Source organism: Felis catus, chromosome A1 (assembly GCF_018350175.1).
Source record: "Felis catus isolate Fca126 chromosome A1, F.catus_Fca126_mat1.0, whole genome shotgun sequence".
Lineage (NCBI taxonomy): Eukaryota > Metazoa > Chordata > Mammalia > Carnivora > Felidae > Felis > Felis catus.
Window position 1 is genome coordinate 168,732,399 of NC_058368.1, and position 19,948 is coordinate 168,752,346.

Consider the following 19,948-nt stretch of genomic DNA (forward strand, 5'->3'; position numbering starts at 1 on the left):
TAGAATCAATGAACTTTTTAAAGATGAGAACAGGAAAATTTGAGTTATTCTGGGCATTCCTTTAATATGTCTGGAAAATTTTAGTATTGTGTTAATAGAAGATTCTATTTGGGTTGTAAAAACAAAATGTATCAAACATTACCCATATAAAATTCAAAAAAGAATTATATTTTGCTTTTCTGTCTTTGGGAATAGTCTCTTCATTTGTTTACAGATAACCAAGTGGTTCTATTTTTTTATGGTTTTGTAAATACACACATTGTAAATGACTCCTGTTTTAAAATTTAGTAGGTATAGAGAAAGACCATAAGATGGCTGACCCTCTCATTAGCATGTCTACGTTGTTGAAAGAGACAATCTTTAAGGGGTTGTCTTAATCTAGGAATTGTGAGATTCTTTGATTTTTGTTGTTTTTGTGACTCAAATCTTTGACTCTCTTTTCATCTACATAATGAATGTGACCCACTCTCTTACACCTATTTATATTTATCAGGAGATGATAATGGGAGTATAAAGAAAGGAGGCTTAAAGAGTGGTGGATATCTGGGAAATAGCATTTCCTGAGTTCTTACTCTGTTCTACATGTTATGCCAGATGTTTTATATATATTACCACACTGAATGTTAGCTTCACTACTCCTTTTGTGTATTTGCCTGTATTTTCCCTTTAAGACTTAGAGAATTAAAAAATATTATAATTACATATCTAGTCAGTGGTAGAAAACACATGAGTTCTTGACTCTACAGCATCTGTCTTTTTGATCACAGCATCTGCTTGATCTTATTCTTTTAATAGTGTTCTTATGAGGGTAAGTTAGAAGAGATAAGTATGTCAAACAATTCAGGGGATGAGTTCTGTTTAGCTCTTTGTTATGGAGTTGTTATTATCAGCTTCATAGCATAATCTTGAAAATGTTAAGCACATTTATATAACTAAGCAGTCATTATGAAATTTCATTAATTTAGATATTAGTAGGGTTGAAGTTTGTCTTTGATTTATATGTTAAAATATTTTGCTGAACGGGGTGCCTGGGTGGCTCAGTTGGTTAAGCATTTGACTCTTTGATTTTGGCTCAGGTCATGATCTCACTATTCATGAGTTTGAGATTCTCTGTCTCCCTTTCTCTCTGCCCCTTCCCTGTGCTCTGTCTCAAAAATATAAATAAATAAACTTAAATTTTTTTTTTTTTGCTTAGCAAATAACCTGAAAGGGGTTCTAGTGGAAATATTTGCATTTCAGTTTCTTAATAATTCAGAAACATTTCCTTCATATATGTGTGTAAATCTACATATATATTTAAATACACTTATATAATTAAAAGCAATTTCAATCCAGTTTTAGAAATAGATTTACAATAATTTTTACTCTGCAATACTTTTTTAGCTTCATATGCTGTTAATTGGAAGTATTAAAAACAATAAGACAGAACCACAGTTCTTCACAAATACTAAAAATATCCTATAAGTTAGATATTTACACTTTTATTTATTTTTATTTATTTGTTTTTTTAAACGTTTATTTATTTTTGAGACAGAGAGAGAGCATGAACAGGGGAGGGTCAGAGACAGGGAGACGCAGAATCTGAAACAGGCTCCAGGCTCTGAGCCATCAGCACATAGCCTGATGCGGGGCTTGAACTCACGAACCGCAAGATCATGACCTGAGCTGAAGTCGGATGCTCAACCGACTGAGCCACCCAGGCGCCCCGATATTTACACTTTTAAATTATTGCAGTTATACTGAAATTTTACCTAACAGAAAGCATTGTTCGTTCTATTGAAATAATAAGGAACTAAAGTTAAAACCTTTAAATTTGAGTTTAACATAAATGTCTCTAAAACATTTTATAGTAACAGTGGAAAAAATAAATTATATGAGAAATCATTTGATAGCTTTCATTCCTATAATTGAATAATATATAGTGAAAAATAAACTTAAAGAATGGTTTTTATGTGACATTAAATTCACACTAACAAGAGTAGAGTTTTAGCTTATATAAATAATGCAGGTCTCAACTGAAATGTAGCTATTGTAGAATTATATTTTAAAAAATAGAGTAAAAGGAATAAAACCAACCACTTGAAATGGTATAATTTTAATACAACACAAAGTGTCACTGTAGTATACATAACTTTACTCATTACTTCTAAAGCATATTTATTCAAATGGAAGTAATATCAATCTTCTCCTGATTTATGACCCTTAACTACTGTATTAGAAAATAGTTTATGGGAAAATACATCATGCATATGTCATTTATGACTCAGGGGCATAAAGAGCAAGTAATATTACTACTGGTTTTAATGCCTGGCTTAACTTCCAAAAAGTGAATGATTATTTGATTTTGTGTTGTTTTGTACTATTATCACTTAATACTTAAAAATACTTTATATGTTATAAAGTCATAACTCTTACAGCTTTGCAGAATCTTTTTTTTTATTTTTAAAAATGTTTCTTATTTACTTTTGAGAGTGCATGTGCAAGAGAAAGACAGACTCTGAAGCAGGCTCCAGGCTCTGAGTTGTCAGCACAGAGCCCAATGTGGGGCTTGAATCCATGAACCATGAGATCATGATCTGAGCCAAAGTCAGACACTTAACTGACTGAGACACCTAGGTGTCCCAAAGCCATGCAGAATCTTAAGAGATTATTTGTTTCAACCTCCTTGTCTTTCAAATTATGTAACATCTGAGGCCCAGAAATTTTAAGAGACTTGCAAAATGTCACATCTACCTTACAGTTCAGGTAAGACTTAAGTTATCTCGAGTATTGTATAGTGTGCAAATTCAGGGACCTTTTATTTTTGTCTCCAGATTTAAAAATTATGTATATTACAAACAAAGTTGTCCTACCTAAATAGACAATACATTCAATAACATTTATTGCATGTCTGCTAGGTGCTATGAATACAATGAAGGGTAAGATATTTATTGTCCCATGTCTTATGAAGCTTACACTTTTGTGGAGTAGACTAATATGAACAAGAAATTAACATTATGATAATTTCTATAAAATAAGGAGTTCAGATAAAAGAATAATAGAGGAACACCTACTTAAGATAGGTACTCTGGGGTCTCCCAGAAATTGGCATTTTTACTAGCTTTGAAGGACAGAAGTTGCTCCCCCCCTCTTCCGTGTGACAAATGCATGGAAAGAGTAGTCAGAGATAGGGAGTAAGTTGCACATGTAAAGGTTCTGATCTCATCTAGGTTTTAAATTTATTTAGGGCTTCCTATTGTGTTATACAATCATTTATTTTCTATAGTTTTTTCTTATAATATGTATAACTTGTTTGCTCAATGGTGTTATAAGCATAAAAAGTCATTAATATTGTCTGGTATAGTGATTACAGTAATACTTTTAAAAAAGTAACTATTGAACAAAAGCAAGATGTTTATGTGAAATTATACCATTATACATAAAGCTCAATGAGATTAATTGGAAGTAGCTAATTTTGCTTATTAATTTCATGACCAGACATGTTGATTAAAGACAGTTAGGACTAGGGATGCCTGGGTGGCTCAGTCGGTTAAGCATCCGACTTTGGCTCAGGTCATGATCTGGCATTTCATGAGTTCAGGCCCCACATCGGGCTCTGTGCTGACAGCTCATAGCCTGGAGCCTGCTTCGGATCCTGTGTCTCCCCCTCTCTCTGCCGTTCCCCTGCTTGTGCTCTCTCTCTGTCTCTCAAAAAATGAATAAATGTTTTAAAAAAATTAAAAAAAAAAGTTAGGACTACAGCCATACTATACAGCATCTACCTCCCCACCAAATATCATTGTTTTTCCAAACCACTAAACTAAAACCCATAAATTTATATTTTAACTCTAATTTTTGGTATTAGGATAGTGTCTCAGAATGACTAAGTGATTGCCAATATGATACAATATAATTATTTGGAACTCCTGAGAGGAGAATAAAAAAGGCCTATCTCTAAAACAGATTATTTAAGAACCCGAGGCATATGAGATGATAAAACCTCACCTAACCAGAGGAAGCATGGTGCAGCAGCACTGATATACATTTTAATTAAAGTTTTTATTTTCATATAATTACAGATTGACCTATAGTTGTAAGAATCAATACAGAGAGATCCCATGTACCCTATGCTCACATCTCCCCTATGCTTACATCTCCCCATCTTGCAAAACTATAATATAATATTATAATCCAAATATTGACATTGATACAGTAATGGAACAGAACATTTTCATCATTGCAAGGATCGTTTGTATTGCATTTTTATAGCTACACTGCCTTCCATCTCACACCCTTTTTTTTTTTTTAACTCCTGGCAACTGTCTTCCATTTCTGCAATTTTGTCTTTTCAAGAATGTTATATAAATGGAATCACATTGTATATAACCTTTTGAGATTGCCTTTTTATATTCATCATAATTCATCCAGGCACTTTCATTCCTTTTCATTATTAAGTAGTATTCCATGGTGTGTATGTTAGTTTTCTAGGGCTCCCATTACAAAGTACCACATACTTGGTGGCTTAAACAAATTTATTCTTTCATATTCTTAAATGAAGTGTTGGCAGACTGGTTTCTTCTGATAGCTCTGAGGGAGAATCTGTTCTTTGCCTCCCTCCTAGCTTCCCTTAATAGCTGGCAAACCTAGGCATTCCTTGGTTTATAGAAGCATCACTTCAATCTGCCTCCATCTCCCGGTGGTATTCTGGGTACTCTTCTCAGTATCCAGATTTTCTTCTTTTTACAAGGACACCAGTCATAAGAATTAAAGGCCCAAATCCACTCCAATATCACCTCATCTTAATTAATTACATCTGCAAGAACCCTATTTCCAAGTAAGATCACATTTCGAGGTTCTTAGGGTTAGGATTTGAACATCTCTTCTTAGAGGACACAATTCAACTCATTTGTCTAATCATTCACCCTTTGAAGAACATCTGATTTGTTTCCAGGTTTTGACTATTACAAATAAAGATGCTTCAGGAATTCATGTACAGCTTTTTTTGTGAATGTAAGTTTTAATTTTTCTGGGATACCCATGAGTGCAATTGCTGGTTTCCTACTAGCAGTGTATGCGTGATCATTTTCTCCTCATCCTTGGCAGCATTTGGTGTGGTCATCTTATTGTATTTGAGCCATTCTAATAGATGTGTACTGATACCTCATTTTTTTTTATATTGAGACTTTATTTTTTTAGAGTAGTTTAACTTTCATAGCAAAATTGAGGGGAAGGTTCAGAGATTTTCCATATATCCTTGACCCTACACATGCATATCCTCCCCCGTTTTCTTTCTTTCTTTCTTATTTATTTATTTATTTATTTATTTATTTATTTATTTATGGGACAGAGAGAGACAGAGCATGAACGGGGGAGGGGCAGAGAGAGAGGGAGACACAGAATCAGAAACAGGCTCCAGGCTCCGAGCCCTCAGCCCAGAGCCCGATGCGGGCTCGAACTCAGGGATCGCGAGATCGTGACCTGGCTGAAGTCGGACGCTTAACCGACTGCGCCACCCAGGCGCCCCTCCTCCCCCGTTTTCAATATCTCTCCAGAGTGTTATATTTGTTACAATTGATGAACCTACAGTGACACATCATTATCACCCAAAGTCCTTAATTTAAATTACATTTCACTCCTGTCAGTTTGAACAATGTGTAATGACATGTATCCATCATTATGGTATCATACAGCATAATTTTTGCCAGAAAGCCTCTGTGCTCCAGTTATTTATCCCCCTGCCCCAATTCTCAACTGTTGTCAACTGCTGATCTTTTTATTGTCCCCATAGTTTTGCCTTTTCCAGAATGTCATATATTTAGAATCAGACATTATGTAGCCTTTTCAGATTGGCTTCTTTCACTTAGTAATATGCAGTTAAGTTTCCTCCATGTCTTTTTATAGCTTGGTAGCTCATTTGAGTGCTGAATAATATCCCATTGTCTGGATGAATCACAGTTTATTTATCCATTCACCTACTAAAGGACATCTTGGTTGCTTCCAAGTTTAGGCAATTATGAATAAAGCTGCTCTATGTACATCTGTGTGCAGGCTTTTGTGTGGATGCAAAATTTTAATTCCTTTGAGTAAATAAAGGAGTGTGACGCTTGATCATATGGTAAGAGTATTTTTACTTTTGTAAGTAACTCCCAAACCATCTTTTCGAGTAGCTGCACCATTTTGTATTCCCACCAGTAATGAATGAGAGCTTCTATTGTTCCACATCCTTGTCAGCATTTAATGTTGTCTGTGTTTTAGAGTTTGGTCATCTCATCACTGGATAGAGGTATCTCATTGTTGTTTTAATTTGCATGTCACTGAGGACACATGGTGTGGGGCTTCTTTTCATATACTTATTTTCCATGAGCATATCTTCTTTGGTGAGGTGTCTGTTAAGTCTTTGACCTGTTTTTTAAATCAGGTTGTTTGTTTTCTTATTGTTGACATTTAAGAGATCTTTGTGTATTTTGAATAATAGTCTTTTATCAGACGTATGTGTTTCCTATGTTCTCTCCCTGTCTATGGCTTATCTTACTGTTCTCCTGACACTGTCTTTCACAGAGCAAAAGTTTTTAATTTTCATAAACTGCAGTTTATCAATTATTTCTTTCACAAGTTGTGCCTTTGATGTTTTATCTAAAAAAAGCTTTCACCAGACCAATGTCATCTATGTTTTCTCCTATGTATCCTCTAGGAGTTTTGTAGTTTATGTTTTACTTTTATGTCTGATCCATTTTGAGTTAATTTTTATGAATGATATAAGGTCTGTTTTTGATTCATTTCTTGAATATGGATGACCACTTGTGCAGTACCATTTGTTGAAAATACTAACTTTTCTCCTTTATGTTTATCATTTTGGAAGACCCTATTTATTATTCAGGGTAAAGTAAAGGTGAAATAGTTTAGTATAGAGATTATAAATGCCATGAGAAGTCATGTTTAAAAAGAGCCTTTTCTCTAAACTTTATATGTGGTTTAAATTTTTTTAATTCATTAATTTATTATTTTTATTGAAGTATAGTTGACATACAACATTGTTAGTTTCATGTGTACAACATTGTGATTCGACATTTGTTTACATTACAAAATGGTCACTATGATAAATCTAGTTACTATCACCATATAAAGTTATTACAATACTATTGACTGTATTTCCTCTGCTGTACTTTACCTCTATGACTTACTTGTTTTATAACTGGAAGTTTGTACCTCTTAACTCCCTTTGCATATTTTTCCTGTCCTCCTACCCCCTCCCCTCTGTAACTACCAGTTTTCTCTCTGTATTTATGAGTTCATTTCTGTTTCTGTTCTGATTTGCTTTTTAGACTCTACATATAAGTGAAGTCATACGGTGTTTGCTTTTCTCTGCCTGACTTATTTTACTTAGCATAATACCCTTTAGGTCCATCCATGTTGTCACAAATGGCAAGATTTCGGGCACCTGGGTGGCTCAGTCGGTTGCGCATCTGACTCTTGATTTCTGCTCAGGTCATAATCTCAGGGTCATGGGATTGAGCCCCGCATAGGGCTCCACCGTGAGCATGGAGCCTGCTTAAAATTCTCGCTCACTATCTCTCTCTCTCCCCACTCATATGCTAGCTATTTCTCTCTGTTAAAAAAAAAAAAAGTCAAGTTTCATTCTTTTTTTATGGCTGAGTATACGTTTCATTATGTAGATGTATATTTTTTATATATATATTTTATAAATTTATATATATATTTATATATATTTGAATAATATATATCCACACAACACCACATTGTCTTTATCCATTCATTATTGATGGACACTTAGGGTGCTTCCATATCTTGGCTATTGTAAATAATGCTGCAGTGAAAATGTGGTGTGTGTATCTTTTTGAATTATTGTTTTTGTTTTCTTTGGGTAAATATCCAGATTTGGAATTGCTGGATTGTCTGGTATTTCTATTCTTTTTTTTTTATTTCAATGGTTTATTTAATGGTTTAATCCCTTAAAAATTTTATTTAGTATTTAATGAAGCTAAAACTAATTTATGTGATACAGTCATTTTCTGGTTGAAAAATACTTCTAACTCTTTAATATTTTTCTCTAAAGTCTATATCCTAGTTGTTACTGGCTATGCATACTATACAACCATATAATGTTTCTTATATTTCAGCCATTAAAAAAAATATTTTAGGTAGAGAGAGAGAATGAGCAGGGGAGAGGAGCAGAAGGAGAGAGAATCTTAAGCAGGATCCATGCTCAGCACAGAGCCTGAGGTAGGGCTTGGTCCCAGGACCCTGGGATCATGACCTGAGCTGAAATCAGCAGTTGAACACCCAGGGCAACTGGGTGGCTCAGTCAGTTAAGCGGGCTGACTCTTGATTTCAGTTCAGCTCATGATCTCATGGTTCGCAGTTCAAGCCCCACATCAGGCTCTGTGCTGACATTGCAGAGACTGCTTCGGATTCTCCCTCTTCATCCACCTCTGCCCCTAACCTGCTGTCTCTCTCTCAATAAATAAATAAATAAATAAATAAATACACAAACAACAACAAAAAATGGGTGGTGCCCCTAGTTTAGTCATTTAAAATGGACCAAAAACAGGTATCATCTTTCTTAGGGTTTGTGTTAGTTTTCTATTCCTGCTGTAATAAATTGCCACAAACTTGGTAATTTAAAACAACATAAATTTATTCTCTTATATTTCTGGAGATCAGATGTTGGAAATGAGTCTTGTGGGCCTAAAAGCAAGTTGTTGATGGGGCTGATTTCTTCTGCAGGTTCTTGGGGAGAATCCACTTTTCTGTTTATCCAGCTTCTAGAGACTTTCCTTATTCCTTGGCTCTTGGCTCCACATCACAATGCCTTTTCTCCCCCCCCCCCCCCCCCACCTTTTGTTTTTTGGTCACATTGTCTTCTCTGACATTGTCCCTTTTACTTCTCTCTTATCAGATGCTTATGTTTATAGTGGGCTCACCTGGATAATCTAAAATAACTTCCCCATTCCACCATCCTTAACTTACAAAACTCCCTTTTGCTATATAAGGTTACATATTCCTAGGTTCTGGAGAGAAGGGTGTAGTCGTTTTTGGGGGCCTGCTATACAATTGAAGAGATAATCAAATGTAGGTGTTTTGCTCCCATAAATGTATTTCTTTGAATTTTTTGTCCTAATGTTCTATTCATATTTACTACTTTGTAATTATCGCTCCTTATTTGTTATTTCATATTTTATTTTTGAAGTTTATTTTCATTCCTTTAATTATTATTATTATTTTATTTTGCATTTTTCCCTATTGGTCTTTAGGAATTTGATTTACACAAGGTTAATGGTAGTAGTAATGGTTTTAGAGCATTATTATTTTCAAGTATAATTTCCTATTAATTGGTATACTTTTGTGAAATCATTCACCCTCTTTTTTGGACTCATTCTGCAGATACATAAATACATGTTTTTACCATCTTACCTGGTAAATTTTAAATTGTGCCCTATCCTTTTGTCATGCGATTCTTTTGGTGGTGAGGAGATACAAAGAAGGAACCTTAAAGAAGCTTTAAGTTCATATGGGTGTAATTTTTTCCAGAACTCAGTCCTTATAAATTTGTGTTCACAAAAGTGACCTTTAAAAATGAACTTTCTCTGAAGAGATTCACAGAGAACAAGATCTATAACCAATTTATTACGAAGAAAGGACTTACTACTTAATATGCAAACCAGCAGGAATTTATCAGGAAATCTGTGTGGATTTAGAACACAGTTCACAGACTGTTGAATGATGATGATATAAATGATAATTGCTACTTACTGAATTCTTACTTGATGGGAGGCACTATGCTAACAAGTTTTTAAATATTATCTCATTGTATTCAGAACAACCCTGACAATTTGGTATTATTATCAATTTTTCCCATGCTAAAACTGAAGATGAGAAAATAAACATGATTAAGCCATTAAATTGAACCTGTTCTCATTTGATATAATTATACTCTTACCATTATGCCATGATGATTTTACTTGGGAGGTAGTAATGAGCTCTGACAGTATGGTATATCCTTCTTCATTACTTTGGCCATGAACTCGACTGGTTAGGGGGATTTGTCTTTTGAACATTGCTAGGTTTCTGTTATAAATAATCTTGGGCTGCCTGGGTGTCTCATTTAAGCATCTGACTCTTGATTTCAGCTCAGGTCATTATCTCATGGTTCATGAGATTGAGCCCTGCATCAGGCTCAGTGCTGACAGCGCAGAGCCTGCTTGGATTCACTCCCCCCCTCTCTCTCTCGCCCTGCTCACCTTCTCTCTCAAAATAAATAAACATTAAACAAAAACTTTGCTCATTAGTTCTTTTCCCAAATTTCACTCAATTCTCCACCTGAGTTCTCTTTTTGTCAGTTTCACCTGAAACTCATTGCAGTATAATGAGGAGATTTTAGCTCTCCTAATAGCATTCCCTGAGGTTGTACCCTCTTCAATTTGATTGAAATTGAGTTTTCAAAATATTGATCAACATTGTATGTATAAACAGATCTCTCTTAGTGGGCATTTCTTCTGCCTATGATTACTTATTCAATTAGTATCGATCCATATAAATTCCAATTTAAGAAAGTAACATTTTCTGATCTTATTGTCCAGTTTTGAAGTTTTCCCTTATTGACAGTCTGTTGTCACTTACATATTAATTACCTATTTTCAATGGTACATGAAAATAGCACAGTTCTTTAAGAACTGTGGCACAGTTCTTTAAGATATTAGTATACTATATATAACAGTGTTTCTAGAGGTGTTTGTTCCCCACCACCACTCCCTGTTTTCTTGTGGCTTTAATGTGGGTGAATTAGTTTGAAATTCCCTTTGGGGCAGATTTCAAGGTATAAAAGGTCACAGAAAGGCAACGTGTGGCCTATGTAGTTCTGTAAAGAATTGGGGAAGTATATTATCTTTATAGTGATGTATTGGAAAGATCTGGGGACTTATGCTCATTTCCTCAGTGACAGCTCAGTCCTCAGTCCTCATCAGAACAGCTTTCTTCAACTCTTAAAACACACCCCTCACAAAATAAACACAGCTTCTTCCCAGGTTGTCACTTTGATTTGGTTTATTTTACCTGAGGCACAGATCTGACTTCAGCTATATTCCATTTGAGATTTGAAGTAAACTGAGATTCTGCTTTAGTCATATTAATTCATTTTAGGCCCTACACTTCTCAACCTAAGTGTCTGTACTCTGTGAGGTAGATGGCTTAGTTGTAAAGTAAAATGAACACCGTACATTATAATATATTTCAAAGCATCTTGAATTTGTTTTTTGCTTCCAAATATTTTCTTCCATTTTGCTAATGCTAACATTTAGTAACTATCGTGATGATGCGAAAGCTGTTTGGTTTTATCATTCTAATGATTCTGAAGGACTGTTATAAAGGTGAAAATGAAAGGAAGCAGAAGCGTAATACATGTATAGTTTCCTTGAAAGGCTCTGTTTCTTAAAGAAGTTGAACTAATTTATATTTAATGTGTTCTTTTTCAGTATTGTGCTTCTGCTAAGCCAGAAACAGTCACTTGAAGAGCTGAAACAGTCAGTCCAGCAGTTGAGATGCACTGAGGCAAAGTTTACAGCACAGAAAGAATTACTAGAACAAAAAGTACAAGAAAACGATGGGAAAGAGCCACCTCCAGTAGTAAATTATGAAGAAGATGCACGATCAGTTACATCTATGGTAAGCCAAAGAGTAATCAAATGAGAAACTTGAAAGAGAAGTATCTAGGTAATAAATGAATATAAAAATTAATTCTTTTGCTATGACAAATTGTTTTTCTTGTTAATATGCAGGCCCTGTTAAACTTGTTTATAAATGCAAAATAGATTTGTCAGTCATGTCAGGTCACCTGGAGAACATTTTTGGGAACCACCTGTAGAGTCAGAGGAAAAGCTCTTCTCTGGCCTTTAAAACTGAATACAAAGACTGCAAATGTTTTTATTCCTGGAAGACAGAAGGTAGGGTGTTATTACTAAGATAGAAGTAAGAAATAAGGAGAAAGCTATTTATTATTTTTTTCTTCTTAAGAACAGTAAAATCTTATTTGTCTGAGATTGATGATATATTTATTATTTTCACAACACATTTGATTTTGTTTAAAAGTAGAGTTTTTTTACTTATATTCTTAAACTACAGTAAACACATTCAAACCCACCAACTAGAAATTCAACTACATTTTATATTTTCATGACCTATTTAAGAATGCCTAGTGTAAATACTTTCCCTCCCCTTCTCTCCCTTCCTCCCTCCCTCCCTCTCTTCTTTCCTTTTTTCCTTCTTCCTTTCCATCTTAGGTTGGTGGTTCTCACCAAGAGGACAGTTTTGCCCTCCAGGGGACATCTGGCAATGTCTCCAGATATTTTTGGTTGTTACAGTTAGTGGTATCTGATGGGTAGAGGCCACTGATGCCTCTAAACATCCTATAATGCACACGACAACCTTTGCCTTCATATTCCCAACAAAAAAGTATCCAACTCAAAATATCAATAGTGCCCAGGCTAAAAAAGCCTGAGGTATGTCCTTGGCCTTTTCTGTGAGTAGCTGTATGTGGTCCATAAATAGAACTATCATAGTTGATGATGTTATAGCTGATATTTTAGTCATTTTTAGTTTACGTGGTTCTGAATAGTATAACTTGATTATTAAACATATTCAGATGTCTCTATTGAAAGAAAAGGCAGTATTTGAAAATGTGATAAATGAATATGAAATATTTAAATTATTATGGTTGTTCCCATTTTTGTTATTAATTGAGCCGTGTTAATCTGTAAGTTACATGACTCAAATTAATGGCAGTGTTAACCAATACACTTATGCTTCAGTAGTGAATGGTTTTGTGGAGGAGTGCCTTAAAGAACTGTACCACTAAGATGGGCCACAGATTATGTATTCATTTAAAAAAAATTTTTTTAATGTTTATTTATTTTTGACAGAGAGACAGAGCATGAGCGAAGTGGGGGAGGGTGAAGAGAGAGAGGGAGACACAGAATCTGAAACAGGCTCCAGGCTCCGAGCTGTCAGCACAGAGCCCGGCGTGGGGCTTGAACTCATGGACAGTGAGATCATGACCTGAGCCGAAGTCAGATGCTCAACCGACTGAGCCATCCAGGCGCCTTGATTGTGTATTCTTATACATGTGATTAAAATGTATAATCAGAGTTAGGATTGTATAGTCAGGTTCTTAGAGGTGTTGATGTTTATTTTGGCTCTATAATTCAATTACAGTGAAAGCCCATCTATTTATTTACAGAAATCTAAAAAAAAATTGTGGAGGCAGAAAACATAATCATCTCTGTCAGGAGAAGCCATCTTAATGTCTTTTTTTTAAAACTAGGTCTAATTTTGGCCAAAATTCCAAGGAGAGAATGATAAATATTAAGTACTGTGCAAAAATTCTCTATTGTCTGGGCATAAGTATGTTTCATTTATTCATTTGAGCAATATTTATTGAGTCAAGTACATTTCTAGATGGCTTAAGATACATCAGTGAATAAAACTAATTAAAAAAACCTCTCTTAGAGGTCACATTCTATAGTGAGTGGCAGTTAATAAATGAGTAATAAATTATATACTATTTTGGAAGATTCTAAATGCCAAGAAATAGAAACAGAGCAGGGTAGAGGGTTGGGGGTCTAGAAGTTGGGACACAATTTTAAATCCAAGTCAGAATAACCGTCACTGGGTAGTTGACATTTGAACAGAGACTGGAGACAGGGAGCTACTACACCCCTTCATTTCTGGGGAAAGAGCATTTCAGTCAGAGGGTGCACCTGTTGCAAAGGCTATAATGCAGGAGCCTGTTGGACTATTCAAGGTATGATTAAGGAAGTCTGAGTGGAGGGGAAGGTGAGAGTATGGGGAATGAGATTAGAGAAGTATTAGGGAATAGACCTTGGGGCTTTGTGGACCATAATTAAGGCTTATGACTTTTCTCTGAGTGAAATGGGAAGCCACTAGGGTGGAGAGTAATAACAGAGGAATGACATGCTCTGACTTTTTATTTAGATGGATTGCTGCAGCAACTATGTTGAGAATTTACTTAAGGGAATAAGGAGGGAAGAATGAGATTATTGCAGTAACCCACATTATAGAAGATCATGGTTTGGGCAAGGATGGTAGCATGGGAAGTAGCAAGAAGTGTTTAGCTTCTGGATATATTTTGAAGGTTGAGCCCAGGAGATTTCCTATGGATTAAATGTGAGTTATGAGAGACAATAGTCAAGGACGATTTTAAGGTTTTTAGCAGGAGAACTACAGGAATACAATTTGTTTCGAGTGAATGGAAAGATATACCTAAGTAGCTATGATGAGGCAGAGCAAGATTTCAGTTTGTCTTTCTAAACAAACAAGTCATTGTCAAAATTTGGTATTTGGGCCTTGTGTTCAGGAGTGCGATTTGGATTGGAGATATAAATTTGAGAGTCTAGGTATCACATGGTATTTAAAATCATTTGACTAGGGATGCTCAGTGACTGGGTGGCTCAGTCGGTTAAGCATCCGACTTTGGCTCAGGTCATGATCTCACAGCTGGTGAGTTTGAGCCCTGCATGGGGCTCTGTGCTGAGAGCTCAGAGCCTGGAGTCTGCTTCAGATTCTGTGACTCCTTTACTATCTTATATGATAATAAGTATTATCCTATATGTACCAGGACCCTTTCTTGATTCTTAATAACTATGTGTATATGCATTCTTTCAGAGGAACTTCTGAAGTTTTTTCTTTTACTTGGGTTTTGAAAATCTTAGCTAGTAAATCTTTTGTTCTCTGAGTAGTTTATAATATTTCCTTGTCTCCATGTGGGTGATTCTGTGTCTCCCTCTCTCTCTCTGCCCCTCCCCTGCTCACGCTCTGCCTCTCTCTCTCTCTCTCAAAAACAAATAAACATTAAAAAAATAATAAAATCATTTGACTATAGGCAGTCACCAAGTGAGAGAGAACAGAGAAGAAAAGAGAATCAAGGACTGAACTCTGGGGCACTTCAAGTTAGGTGGTCTAGAAAAGGAAGACCTGGTGGGAGACTAAGGAGTGACCAGTGAGGTAGTAGAAAATCAAGGCAATTTGGTGTCCTTCAAGTATTCCAAGGAGAAATGAGTTCCAGAATTTGGGACATGCTGGATTAAGGCAAAAGAAACCTTTGTACTAACTGCAGGTTTTTTGGAACTTTTAATATCCATTGCCTATGAAGGGAAGTATAGCATGGGATGTAGTGTCTCTGAAAATATTGACCTAATTCCTTTTCAGAGAGTATCCTAAAGGGACCATAGTGCAATGGAATATACTTTGGGAAATACTGAATTAGAAGAGAAATCCTTTCTTTTCTGATTGGGTTGTTGACAGATTAAACGTGCTGCTGATAATTCTAAAGGCATTTTAAGTTGTCTAAATGTTCTCTAAACCCAAGGATTATTTTATTTTATTTTATTTTATTTTATTTTATTTTATTTTATTTTATTTTATCCTTCAATTCCAGCTGTGCAGGACAGAGGAATTTGCCTTTTGGAAAATATTAGGAAGGTGAACTCTTTGTTGACTGTCCTTGGATACTGATGGAAATACCAGAATTTTCTAATCCCTGAGTATCATTAGCTGACTTTACTATTTTTAAAATTAATTAATTAATCGATTAATTAATTTAAAAGTATCACCTTTCTTCATGTTTGCTTTTATTTGTCTAGATGTAAGAACGTAAGCTTTCAATCAGTATCTGTTGAGTTTAGGAAATCGATTTTATTTTCACTCCAGAGTAATCTAGTTATTTTACTTTATAATAGCATGTGCTATGCACCAAATATAATAATTTTTGTTGAATCTTTCTTATATGTCGGATATATCTAGAATTGATGGTACTATATAATGAGTTCTTACTTTTTAAATATGGTTAGCTATTCTGAAAGATAATTGCCTTTACTTTGATGTTTCTGAAATTGCACATTTTTAAGCTCTTTTGCTAGACTAATATGCAATATATATTTATCTTCTCTGCAAATCTTATTGAGTAAGTTCTGCTTAGTTGAACAGCACTATCAATAAAATCCTGTTTTGTTATATTTACAACCAACAAAATATATGCTTTGTTGACTAAATATTGTATGTCATTATGACTCAGTAGTAGTCCATTTCACAGTACTGTCTGATATTTTCAATTTTATAGTTAAACACTGAAATGGACTGAATATCAGTTGAGGTTGACAGCATCATTGAAGCTTTTTCTGTTTTCATTATCAGGTACACTTTCTTTCTTTAAATGCAAATTCAAAGACTTGCTCATCAAATACATTGAGAAAAGTATGAGACAAAAAATCAGGAGACCCGAATTGAGCTTTGCCTCTGCTTTGTAGCCACAGTCAGTTTCCTTAACATTTCTGAGTTTTCCTTTCTGTAAAATGAGGAAATGAATATATATCCACCTTACCTGATAAGATTTCTGACACTGAAATGAGATAATGTATATGAAGTGTTATTAAAACATGGGTTTTATTTCAGTTTTTTCTATAATATACCTTCGTTCACATGTAAATTAGTAGATACTGAGTTATAATTTATAGAATTTTCTGTAGGATTATCTTATGTATTTCTTATTTATAAAGGCAAAGCCTTAATTAATTTCTCTGAGTACATACTAGTACATGTACATGTACAAATAAAGGGGTCTTTGTGTCTCTTTTTTAGTTTCCCAGTTTTCTACCTCAGAGGTAACCTTCTAGAAGCATTGTATGCAAATGAAAACATAAATGTTCATTATATGCCCCCTGCTCTTACACAGATGGTAGTATATACAACAATATTGTTTTGTACCTTGCTTTTTAACCTAATATATTTTAGGTATCATTTTGTAATAGTGCATATGCAGTTGCTTTTTTTTTCATTTGTTCAAACAACAAATATTTATTGTCAGGTGTCCTATATCATTTTAGTTTGGAGGATGTAGTAGTGTACAAGATAAACACTTTTTTCTATTCTCATGGACTTTCCACTCTAAGTGGGTATAAACAGTTAAATATATATATTAAATAGTAAATATATTAAATATTAAACATATAATTAAATATATATGTGAAGTGGTGGTAAGTTCTTTGGAGAAAAATAAAAAAAAGATAGAAGAAAAAGGGTGATGGGATGTTTTTTTTTTTTTTTTTCAATGTTTATTTATTTTTGAGAGAGAGAGCAGGAGAGGGGGAGAGAGAGAGGGAGACAGAGAATCCTAAGCAGGCTCTGTGCTGATAACAGTGAGCCTGATAGGGGACTCAAACTCACAAATCATGAGATCGTGACCTGAGCCACTTAATCAACTTAAGCCACTTAAGTTGGCCACTTAATCAACCAAGTCACCCTGGCACCCCGGGAAGTGTTTTTGTTTTGTTTTGTTTTTAAAATTTTTTAATATTTATTTATTTTTGACAGAGAGAGAGAGAGAGAGAGAGAGAGAGAGACAGACAGACAGACAGACAGAGAGAGCATGAGTTGGGTAGGGGCAGAGAGAGAGAGAGGGAGACACAGAATCTGAAGCAGGCTCCAGGCTCCAAGCTGTCAGCACAGAGCCCAATGCGGGGCTCAAAGTCATGGACCATGAAAGCATGACCTGAGCTGAAGTTGGACTCTTAACTGACTGAGCCACCCAGGCACCTTGGGCAGTGTTTTTATATATAGGGTTGTCAAGGAAGGCTTCATTATTAAAGTGTCACTTATGCAAAGATCTGAAAGAACTAAGGAGCAAATGATGAGACTGCCTGAGATGAGAATATTCCAGAGCACAGTAAAAGAGAATAAACAGAGATGGGGACAGAGGAGTAGACATATAGTCATGTAGATTATTGTAAAGACTTTGCTGCTAACTGTTAGAGAAATTAGAAGCCATTGAAGATTCTCAGCAAAGGAATGGCATGTTTACATGGTTTCCAGCCTTTTGTTATAATAAAGACAGCTTTGGTGAATAACAATGTCAGTTATAGATGTTGATTATTATGTTAATATTGAATTAATATATAAGTTTTGTAGATTAATAAATTTTTGCTTCTAGATTTCCTATGGCATGAATTTTATCATGCTGAACTTTCAGTGGCTTCGTAGGCCATTAATATTATTAAGTTATCCTAGGATCTGATACCTAAAGTATATTTACAGCTATATATTATGCTTTGTGTTTATTTGGTGTATATATTTCTAATACATAAAACAGAGAAGTTAAGAGATGATTGAGATGATGTTGCAAAAGCCTTGTTAACTTTTCCAAATGTTTTCCAAAAGTCAAGATTCATTAACATCACTAATCAGGAAAATGCCAGTCAAACCACAATGAGGTATCATCACTTCACACCTGTTAAAATGGCTATTACCAAAAAGTTGAGAAAGAACAAGTGTTGGTGAGGATGTGGAGAAAAAGAACCCTTGTACACTGTTGGTGGGAATGCAAACTGGTTCAGCCACTGTGGAAAGCAGTATGGAATTTCCTCAAAAAATTAAATATAGAACTTACCATATGATCCAGCAATTCCATTTCTGGGTATTTATCTGAAGGAAACCAAAATACTAACTTGAAAAGCTATCTCACCCCCATGTTCATAGCATCATTATTCATAACAGCCAAGATATGGAAACAACCTGAGTGTCCTATCAGTGGATTAAATATAAAGAAGAGGTGGATATATACATACAATGGAATGTTGTTCATGATAAAAGAGAATGAAATCTTGCTTGATATCTTACTGATATCTTCAGTATCAGGTGGAAAAAACCCTTAAAATTTCAAAATGCTTTCAATTTATATTTTAACTATTTTCTGTGCTCATATGCATATGCAGTATATATATGGGTCAAATCAAGTAAATAGTAAAAGAAAAGTAACCTTTTCATTTATATGTATCTATATGTCTATATATGTGTTTATGCATAGCACAAACCAAATGAAAAAACTGCTTTTCATTTATATATACATATATTCATATGTGAAAAATATGTGTATATATATATTTCAAACTTACCTTTTAAATTGTGGCTTTCTTAATATTTTAGCATAAACTAATGGCCAGGGGTTAATTAGCCCTGAAAAGAAAAAAAATAAAAGGAGAAAGTTAGGCAAGAATTAAATATCTACTATGATTAATATAAATCAGAAGGCTTAATCACCCAGAGTCATTCAGTCATTTGGGATTCATCAATTGTTTTTTGATTATTTAGTACATGAATATTATTTATGGGGTTTTTTGGAAGGGTGGGTCAAAAGTAAAATGGACTTAGACCTTGCCATTGGCTTTGGTGGGGGAGATGGAACAGAAGTAACTGATTAATAATTAATTAAAAATTGACTGCATTTTTACTTTTATGTATCCATGCATTCAAACATTTCAAAAAATTTAGTTGCCTAGCAGTGCCTAGATATACACTTAGTAAATGATTATAGAGGAAATGAACAGGTACAAAATTTCAAAATAAAATTTGGCAGGTTATAATTGATGCCACTCAGTTAAAAAAATGGTTTAAATGTTGAAGTTGGTTTCTGTGCAATATTTCTCACTTTATAAATAATAATGGAAGTGATATTTTACCAGAGTGACAAAGTCTTTAGTGGTTACAGAGTTAAAGATTGCAATGTGTGACTGCAATAGAATCATTATAGAGTGTGCTCCAGCTGCAGAGCCAGGCTTCTTGGGTTTATATCACTGTTCTACCACTTAATAACTGTGTGATGTTAGGCAAGTTAGGGACTTTTCCTGCCATCTTTCCCCAATGTGTAACATGAGAATTACAGTTTTACCTACTCTTGGATTCATTGTAAGAAATGGTTAAGTTTACACATTTGAAGCACATAGAATAGTCTCTGCCACTTAGCAAACTAATGTTGTCCTTTATTTATTATTTTTTTTAATGTGCATTATATTTTTGAGAGAGAGAGAGAGAGAGAGAGAGAGAGAGAGAGAGAGAGAGTCAGTCTGAGCAGGGGAGGGGCAGAGGGAGAGGAAGACAAAGAATCTGAAGC

General features: G+C 34.6%; 1 protein-coding gene across 7 annotated transcripts in view; it reads left to right on the forward strand.

Moving 5' to 3' along the window:
* Positions 1-19,948, forward strand: part of FER (FER tyrosine kinase) — a 442,286-nt gene that overhangs the window by 120,947 nt on the left and 301,391 nt on the right. For 6 of the 7 annotated variants that reach the window (XM_023258902.2, XM_045034531.1, XM_045034545.1 and 3 more), the window contains one exon: positions 11,469-11,658. In XM_023258902.2, the coding sequence (XP_023114670.2) occupies positions 11,469-11,658 (190 nt within the window). Of the gene's footprint in view, positions 1-11,468; positions 11,659-11,771; positions 12,934-19,948 lie in introns of those variants that run through there. The other variant, XM_045034544.1, reaches the window with a different exon arrangement.